The 10,068-nt window shown below is 40.8% G+C and overlaps 1 protein-coding gene across 1 annotated transcript; it reads right to left on the reverse strand.

Annotated features, from left to right (window-relative positions):
* Positions 1 to 1,020: 1,020 nt before the first annotated feature.
* Positions 1,021 to 9,892, reverse strand: arhgdig (Rho GDP dissociation inhibitor (GDI) gamma). The gene is made up of 6 exons (XM_068750074.1): positions 9,820 to 9,892; positions 5,589 to 5,762; positions 4,882 to 4,965; positions 3,052 to 3,116; positions 1,631 to 1,694; positions 1,021 to 1,217 (listed from the first exon to the last, which is right to left on the reverse strand). Exons 1-6 carry the CDS (start codon positions 9,890 to 9,892, stop codon positions 1,021 to 1,023), a joined length of 657 nt encoding a protein of 218 aa, XP_068606175.1.
* Between the last annotated feature and the right edge of the window lie 176 nt (positions 9,893 to 10,068).

The raw sequence follows: 10,068 nt of genomic DNA on the forward strand, positions 1-10,068 counted from the left end.
GCACAACAATTTCAAATATTATATCTACGTTCAATATGTTCAGCAACAATGACAATATCATATCCAGAAACTTAACACAATATTGATATTGTTTTTTTTAAGGAGAATTCATGTATTCCTTGTATATACCAGATGGTACTCCATCCTTCAGTTACCATCTGAAAATGTTTAAGAGTATCAAATCCTAGACATACATGCATCCCTTTCTTTGATATGCAAAGTTCAGTCTTTGAAAGCAAACAGCAAATTTAAAATACATCATGTCTAAATTCACAAGTGACAGACTTATCTTTATTAGATCTTTTCATCACAGTATATCGATGGTGTGAGATTGACGTAATTTGGATGATATGAGGATTGTTACTATGCTATTCAAAACAGTTTCACATTACATAGAATTAATGACATCCGGTCAGATCAGGTTTCATTCTGCGCATAAGACTTTTTACATTTTTTGTTTATTTGTTTCTCTGCAACTAAAAAGTGAAATCACAAAAAACAAATGCACATTGGATAAATAAAGTCAGTGCAAAGATTAAGATCATTACCATAATGTTAAATAAAGATAAATGTTAGAGCTTTGTTGAACTCTGTCCCTTAATCAATCTAAAGACCAATCAATCAATACCCTCCACCGCTGGAGAAAAACAAAATTAGACTTAATAAATGCAAAAAGAAAATACACATTTAAGGCTGTTTGAAGGGATGAGAATAAAAACAGTTGACAGCTGTCCCAAAAAACTCATCATATGTTCAACCACAGATGGATGGATGGATGGATGGATGGATGGATCCTCTACTCTAAAAGTCACCGCCACTCCTAGGTTTCAGTAGACCTGCATTATACACACTAGGAAGGTAAAGATAGAAGGAGAAGAAGAAGGAGGAGGGAGGAGGAGGAAGGAGAGACTCCAGTTTCAAGCCAATGAAACTGACAATGTGAAGTAAGGATGGCTGAAGAGGGAAGGAAAAGATGAAGGATCCGAAGATAAGAAGGCATCATCTCTCCCTTTCACTCATTTAACTCCGGTTCCTCCCCACACTGAACTGCCACCGCCAGGTCATGTGGACATTCTTGTCATCGTCAAGGAAGATGGATTTGACTTCATAAGTGCCTCGACTTATAAATCCTCTGGGCGTCTCTTCACATGGGCCGACAAACTCATGCTCCTCTGCCTTTGGGCCAAAGCTTCCCACCATGTATGACATTTTGGACACTGCAAAAGACACAAATTGGACACGATAATCTGTACCAAATTAACTAAATTCTGCCAAGAAGCAGAATTTCTATTCTGCCATACTTTGGTTTGAAATTTAAATTGCTCCTTGGTGTAATTCTTTGATGCCTGCAAATGTTTTTTCTATTTTTAATCCAGACTTACCTCAAATATGTCATATTTATATGTTTGATTGTGAATTGTATTTTTCACTTTTAACTTTAATGTATCACAGATTGAGAATGATCTTTGTTTGATTTCAGGCACTAAATGGTAATTGTGTGCACGTTTCTATCCGTCCACTGCACTGAATGATGATTTCCTTTGCCAGCAGAACACATAAAGAATACTAGTTGACTTTATAATAATGTGTTTTTGGAGTGCTCAGCATGTGGTGACCGAGTCAAGCTTACCTGCGATTTCATTTCTCTTAATTTCTTGATAATACTTCAGGCCTGACACGATGTCTCTGTTCACCTGCAGACACAAACACAACAATCATTTTCTTTTTTTGTTATTTAGAAACCAAACTGGCATTCATCAACCAGTCACTATGACAACAGGCACATAACCCTCAGATCATTTTTTTTACATCTGTCTTGATAGCACGATTCTTATAATGAAAGGTGGTTGTACCCCGGATACCTGCACCATCCTCCCTTTGTGAAACCCTGCTGATAAACGACCAACTAAAGGCTATAAAATCATAGCAATAACAGAAGAGTGTGTGAATTCACAATTCATTTGCAGGTAACAATCACTATAACTAATTAGTAACTAATCCTATACTAATAAATGTAATAAATAAAAGCCTTATTTAAGGGTTAATCGCTGCATCTTTTTTTCCGCCTGATATTTTCTGTGCTTTCACAAACATCTCATGCACACTCAGGCTCTTGCTGCATTCAAAGGCGGCAGTGAAACTATGTATCCAGGAGGTGTCATCATAGCAGTGTGAATTTGTTCACTCTGAAGTGTTTGTCCACTTCTATCTCCCCCCCCCCCCGTTTTTCCTAATCCGCATCCTATTCGGCGTAGCTCCAGACACAACATTTCTATGTCTGAGCTTGTCCCCAACATTTAAGTGCCCTGAAGCCATTTTCAAATCAACCAGAAGTGACGTGGCTTGCTTGCACAGGTCAATATCGTTGTGCATTGCTGCATTTGTCTCTGTCCTGTGGCTAACTAGGAACATTAAATATTCAATATTTCATCATGTTATAATTGTTCTATAAACATCCCTCCTTAGCCTCTGGGCACGCGCTCTCCCCTGGGGATAAATGTTCTGCACTGCTTTCCAAAATGTTTTATTATGCACCTGTCTGCATTTATTTATGGTGGACATAAAAGAGTCTCGCTTGGAAATTAGCTGCGTTGTTTTTAACCTTTAACTGAAATGCAGCAAGGAGGGATAGGGACGGGGATGGAGGAAGCATTAGACTCAACTGAACTGTATCCATCGATAAAGGTTTTTGCCTTGAATCACAGCTATCACTAATGTCAGACCAGAATATATATTTATATATGCAGTATAATATCAAGGTGAAGGATTTGGTTGTTGTGTGTGTCAAAAGGACAAAGTGTAACTTGAGTGAACTGCCCTGAACACTCTGAGGGCAGCAAATGGGAAAAGTTATGGTGCAATTAATTCACTACTCTTGTTCTAGCCATTGTGCTGAACAATCACTCTTTCCCACATTTCCTAAAGTCTGGAATGAACACAACATTTGCTCATTAGCACTTCACACCAACAGCTGAAGCCGCATCATAAACGAGAAAATGCTTTCGCAAATACAGAATGTGCCCGACAAATACGTAGCATAATCAGCCTCACCTTGAAGTTGATCTTTATCCTATATGTCACTCCTTCATTTAGGTCGATGCATTTTTCCTGGTCTCCTGCACAGAGAAACAAAATTAGACATGGTCAACATGCATGACTTCACCAAATACTGTATCTCAAAGAGACTCACTGTCTAGTCAATACTGATGTTTCACCCACTCAAGTATTGTATTGAGTATGTGGTTAAAGTCACCTGTAGAGAATCCGTTATAATATTTCAATAGACATGGCCACAGTGACCACAAAGAAACACAAAATCCATGCAGTAGAGGGCCTCATAAGGAATACGCCTTCAAATATAGATTGTGGCATGAAGATTTGATGATTGTGGAAACAGGAATTCTTTGTTTGTGGTGAAAGCTGGTGAAAATGTGCACCATTATTTAAATGTGCAGAACATGATTAAAAACACAAGATAAAATAATTTAGAAATGCAAATCAATAATCTCTTTATTTTCCGCTAAATAAGAAGGATTAAAGTCATTCATAGAGCCATGCCCCAATACTGCTTATTTGATGCTGCATTTAGTGTGTGTATATACAGTACATATATATATACAGTATAGCTGTAGACTGAAATATGTCTCTGTGCTCGTGTCAAAGGGGTTTGAGGGCATCATGGATGATTGTGGAAGAACATCACAATCAAAATGCATCCAGCACATAATCACTTTACATCTCAATTTGAACCCGACCATCAGGCCTGAGTGCTCGCTAATGGACAGAGAGAGACACAGGAAGGAGAGGCGATGGGGGAGATGGGAGGAGATGACATGCACACTAAAGGAGCATGCATTGAGTCCTCGGAAGGGAACCGACGGACTTTAAAGGTTTGATTCCCACTTGTATACGGCGTGTACTTAAATATTTGCTAAGAAATCACCTATTGCTGATGAGAATCTCACACCGATGTTGATGTTGAGTGTGAAGGTTTGACTTTAAATGAGTATCTACATCGCACCCTCAACAATTGGGAGCTTTATGACACTTTAAGCTCCAAATGAGATCAAATCAAAAGTGAATGTTATCAGACAGCTAAAGCATCAGTATCAGTAGCCGGTACTTTTCGCCGCACCATCTGTCTCATTTCATTTCATTCACTCTAAAGAACTGCAGTATGTGACTATTAGCATTCCTACCCTTCGTTTCCTCATCTCAGGAGACAAAGAAAGAAAAGAGAGCTGAGAAAAGATGCTGGCGTCCTCCGGGAGCATCTGACCGAGAAAACCGGTCAGCGTGAAAAGCTGTCTACCTGTTGTGTCCATAACAATGAATGCAAAATAAGACAAATCTTTTGTTCATTCATTTCTTTTTGCACATAGATTTTATATATATTTTTAAATCTTTGCAAAGATTCCATTCATTCCTATATTAATTGCATGAATAAAATCCCCTTGAAGATGCCACTATGCTACACTACATGATAGATGTGAGGTGATGCGAGAGGCTTAGAGGGAGTGTGTGGGGATGAATAAATATGTGACACCATGAGACTTCAGAAAAATTACCCTGATCTCTGGGAATAGAAAAGTTTCACAAAGTCATAGCTTACAAGAGCGCTGAAAAGTTGCCGTCAGGGATAATGCTTGGTGTGGTTCAGTGTGGCGTACGCCATAAAGTACAATATATGTCACACCAAATAGCAATACTCTCTTATCTGCAGGTTGCAAGTCTTACAACCAGCAAGTGATAAGTGATAAGACAATGGAAAGCAATAATCTGTACAGACACTGGGCCATATTTAAGGGTAAAACAAGACTGCCGAACAGCGTTGCAAAAACACAAGAAAAAATACAGAATATGCAAAGACTGAAAGCGTACCTGTCAGGTCCACGGCGATTGGTTCAGGATCATCAGCACAAAGCAAGGCCATTCTGGATACCTGGACATTCGGCAAAGTGGGGTCTGGAGAACAACGGTAGTTACAGTTAAAGTATTTATTTTCTTTTGCCAATCAACAATTTGTTTGTGTTTATTTGGTCATTTGTTCACTTGCTCCATAAGGCCTATTACAGAGATGGGATATGGCTATCTTAGCATAGCATAAAAGCTGGAAGCAGTGGGAATTTGAGAAAATTATGGTATTAATCATTACATTAGATTGAATAAATAAATAAATAAGTAATTGATTTTCTATGAAGATGCAGCCCTCTCCACCCCTCCATGCTCCTCCTTTGTCTTATCACAGCTTCTCCAGTTGAAGTCACCTAAAGCAGATGAGGCGCTGTTGTCTCACAGCAGCCGTGGAGTCAGAGCCGTTCTACTGATATCAGCTGTGATGGCCCGGCTGCTGAGTTAAAGATGCTGAGGCAAGCATGCCTGTTCCCGTGTGTGTGTGTGTGTGTGTGTGTGTGTGTGTTTGATCAGAAACCGCTGACTGAGAGGAACTATATGCACAAAATCATTATACTGTATTGATTGAATGGCATTATTACAGCTGCAGTAACAGTGTGTACAGCTAAACATTCATACAGTATCAGAATCAGAATTAGAATACTTTAATAATCCCACAGGGAAATTATATGTACCATCCGTTATTGGATGCAGTCCCAGCAGGGTCTCTTTGTACTTCACCAGACTCCGGTCTCCTTTGTCCATTTCTAGGATCTCCTCCAAAGACTTCAAGGCTGGGGGGTTGTAGTTCAGGTTTCTCTCAGCAGCATCCTCCCCAATTGGCAAATCCTTCTTGTCAGCAAAGAGACCTTTACAGAGAGGAGGGCGAAAACCATTAAGGGATACTTTTGGGTGTTCCCGTGTTTGCTCCCCCCCCCACACACACACACATTGGCAACCACTGAAGTACCAGTCTTTTTCATTGTCAGAGATGAGCTAAAGTTGTTGGTAAGAGTGCATTGGTTAAATTTAGCATCAACCTGATTAAAAATATGCTTCCTTTGAAAATATTTATTCAGACTTGAAAGTCAAAAATGTCACCTTTACTGTCATGTGTTTTGTATGTCCTTTCTGAATGTGTGCTGATGTTCTGCATTCTGCCATGTAAATCTTTAGGGTAGTGGAACATACGCTCCGAGTGTCGGCTCTCTCTCATCAACATCCAATGGAATATTACATGGCTGCTGGAATACGTTCCCCCGGACACAAACTGTGCTCCGGATGTCTGTTCACTGCACTGACACAGGTTTGTGTAATCGCCTCTGGATCATGATGAGACAGCCCAGACTACTTCAGCTGGCAGCCGTGTGGGGGTAATTGGATGAACACACACACACACACACACACACACACACACACACACACACACACACACACACACACACACAGCATTACAGATTCTGTAAACATTATGAGAAATCTAAATCTTTATGTTTTGTTACATTAACACAATGTCACACAGCAGTTGCTCAGGTGTGCTTGACCACTCTCTTCTGTTGTAGCAGGATAAAACCCGTCTGCCTTTGCACATCACCATGGCAACCATTTCAAATCCCCTTGCAGTGACATCACCTTTGCTGTAGCGCTGTGTTTTAAATGACTGTGTACACAATAGGGGACAAACACACACACACACACACACACAAAGGACATAAAGTGAATGAATATCTCAGAAAGGTATGAGGAAAAATGGAGGCGTCATTTGAAAGGAAAAGCACAAAAATCAAATTTAGCGGTTTGTCCAGTGACACTTAATCCTATCACACAAAGCAAAGTGGAAGAAATCCAACATGACAGAATGATTATAGTATGTATGTGTTGCACCCCTGAAATGAACGACGAGACTCACGTTCATCTTCGTTTGGTAATGTCAAATAATCTTTTCGTCTCCTGCGTACTACAACACACTGCCTCAACTCCTTTTCCCATCAAGCCATTCGTGTCTCTCCCTCCCAAAGTGACACACCCATGTTACAGCAAAGGCACAATTCCAGAATTTTTTAGCCTCCTATAAGCCTCCAAACATCTCAGCACTCCTCCGTGATGTGTTACCGAGTGGAGGATTTGCTTTGATGCCTATAAAATGACCTCATTACCCCAGAAGGTTCTTAACATGTCTTCTGCATCATTACATGCATACCTGCTGTAAAAAACGTCCTTCGTTTAATCTTTCACTAAGCCACTGAATTTATTAACAACCCTAAAGACGGCAACAATTGCAGGACAGACAATTACAGTCGTTCAACGTTAGTGAAAGCATTTTATTAAAAGGATGTTAAACTGTCACTTTTGCTCATTTGACAGTAATTTCACACATAAACCACTTCAAATTCAAACAAAAACAAAAAGTGTAAATGTTAATTTAACTTTCTGGCCTCTTAGTCTGCTTGACTTGGTTGCAGCGCTGCCTATATGCTAAGACAGAGGACAGAGCGACGTGTCTTATCCTTAGTATGGTGGCTAGCCGGTTCCTCAGGTTAGATTCCTGATTCATTATTTGCAGCTCTGTTGTTTAGATACACAAAGGAGCCTCCAAAGTGATAATGGATAAAGAAAATCACTTTTGTTGTAAATGCTGAATCCTAAATGTAGTATTATGTCACAGTTTAATCGATGCAAAGCCTTCCTCTGTTTTAATAACCACTTCCCATTATCTTTCCACACGTCTGATGTCTGGGAAACCTTTCTTTCTCAATATATATCTGTCTGCAGTGTGTGTGTGTGTGTGTGTGTGTGTGGCGAACAGTTGTTACAGTCCTCTGAGACCCACTGTCACTTTCTAATACTATAACGAGACCTCTCGGACACTAAAACGCGCTCACACAAAGAAAGACATAAACAGCAGAAGATAAAAATTGATCTTTCAGGGATCTGCAAAGCCAGCGAGAGCCTTTACAATGAAGGACAAGGCAATAAAGGAATAAAGAACAACATGACGCCATCGGAGAGACGTTTGCATCCATCTCTGACGCTGCTGTCAGTGTGTGGCCCTTTCTGCCTCGACACCATGGCCAGACTCAAACCATCATCTGCGAGGCATTAGGCCCTGAAAGCATGAGTTCACACCCAGATGTAGATTATAGCAGTCGTCAGCTAACTAAAAGGAAGGGAATTTCAACTGAAAATGAAGACAGCCTGGGAAATCTGCTCCCTTAGATGAGAGGATGAGCTCCTCTGCCACGTAACAGGGAAGGTAAATGATTGCTGTTGCCATGGCAGCAAAAAAAAAAACATTGTCTAAAGTTTAAAGCGACCCAAAAAAATAAAGAGTGAGAATGAGGAGATGGCCGTTGTGAGTTTTATGAAACGGGCGCAAAGAGAACAAAAAAAAAACATTTCTGCAGAAAGGTCAAATGCATCTCGCCACAAGTGCCAAAGAGACGAGTGATTTATTGAGAGTGTGTTCTCTAATGCAGACGTGATACCACATGCAACATACAACAGCATGTATTATACCCCATAATATGGGGTGGGACACAGTGAACATGTCAGGGTTTCCTGCTAAAGGTATTCAGCAGGCTACGTTATTAAATGAGTAATAAAGTGAAAATAAATAAAGTGGTAATACAGACGACTGCATTTGGCATGTATGTATTAAAACTATCATGACAGGCGTTACGTTATTTCGTTCTTCACACAGTCGCCGCCGGATGCCATCGCAAGCCAAACTTGGTTAGTTGGTTAGGAAGATGTGTGTGAAAGGGTTAAATCTTTACTTTGGGAACTATGAGGGGGGGTCGGAATCTGCTCACATTTTATTCTCCTGTCAAACTGGATCAACTCAAAACTTGATCAGCTGGAGGAGCAGGGCAGAAAACACAAGTGACACAGATACAGGAAATGACTCCAGTGAGCACACACACACACACACGCACACACACACACACGCACACACAATGAAATATAAATCTGAGTTGTCTTCCTTGCTTTCCTGGAAGCAGCTGCTGACACCATTAACATTTCTGTACCCACTCTTTGATGTTACCGCTCCTCCTCTCATCCATTCGTCCTGCTCTTTGCATCCTCTATGAACCCCATTAGCACCATTTCCACTAATCTGCATCCTCTTATTTTTTCTCCTCAACCTTCTCTTCTTTGCTCCGTCATTTCTCTTTCATCTTCTACTCAGTCATCGCCTACGTTCCTGTGACATGGAGATTTACGGCTGGTGACAACTAGATGGATTTGAAATTCATTAAGTTAATAAAATAGGTTATCCACGGCCACCTCAGCTCTTAAATCACATTTCATTTCCACTTGCTAGAGCTTTACATGTCGATGATCCGACATGTTCTCCTTCCTGCTTTCTCTGTGCTTTTTCTGCTTCTCGTCTGTCCGTCTTTAAATTACTCATCTCACATAATACACACTGTTATACACACATCTGTGCCAGGGGAAAGCCCATAGGACCATTCTACCATCTGTGACGGCTCAACACGACTGCAGTGTGATGAACACAGACACGCACACACACACACACACACGCACACACACACAGAAAGAGAGAGAGACAGACCTTGAAATTCATAAAGCAAGTAAAATCACGTGCCTTGTGCATTCGTGTGTGTGAGCAGAAACACAATTATTAAATCTGGCAGTGCACACACATTTCACATCACATATACAGGAGATCAATAGCTGTTGATCTGCCACCTTTGGCTTGTTTTTGCAGCACCTTATGTTAGCCCTATGGTGCACACATGTACTTATTCACAACTTTAATAATAATAATATTTAAATTATGAATTGTTCAAAATAAAAGCCCAGAAAAACACTTAAATTATGAACAATTTTGGATCCAATAAAACACACACACACACACACACACACACACAGACAGACTAACACCCTCCTTATTTGCCTCACCTCTGTAGCACACAGTCAACCAGAGCAGCTCCAGCACCTGACCCCCAAACTCACAAGCGTCCACTCCCAGCATGGTGCCTCTCTGGGGGTCGGGGGCTGCACCCTGAGCAACGGCCGGCAGAAGAAGAACCGGAGAAGCGAGGAGCCTCCACAGGTAGCAGCAAAGTAGAAGAGCAGGGACGGATTAAACAGGGGAGCAAATGTTGGATTGGGAAGAAAGGGGAGTCAGACGAGCGTCCCCTCCCTGGT

This window comes from Brachionichthys hirsutus, chromosome 16, assembly GCF_040956055.1.
Source record: "Brachionichthys hirsutus isolate HB-005 chromosome 16, CSIRO-AGI_Bhir_v1, whole genome shotgun sequence".
NCBI classification, from domain to species: domain Eukaryota; kingdom Metazoa; phylum Chordata; class Actinopteri; order Lophiiformes; family Brachionichthyidae; genus Brachionichthys; species Brachionichthys hirsutus.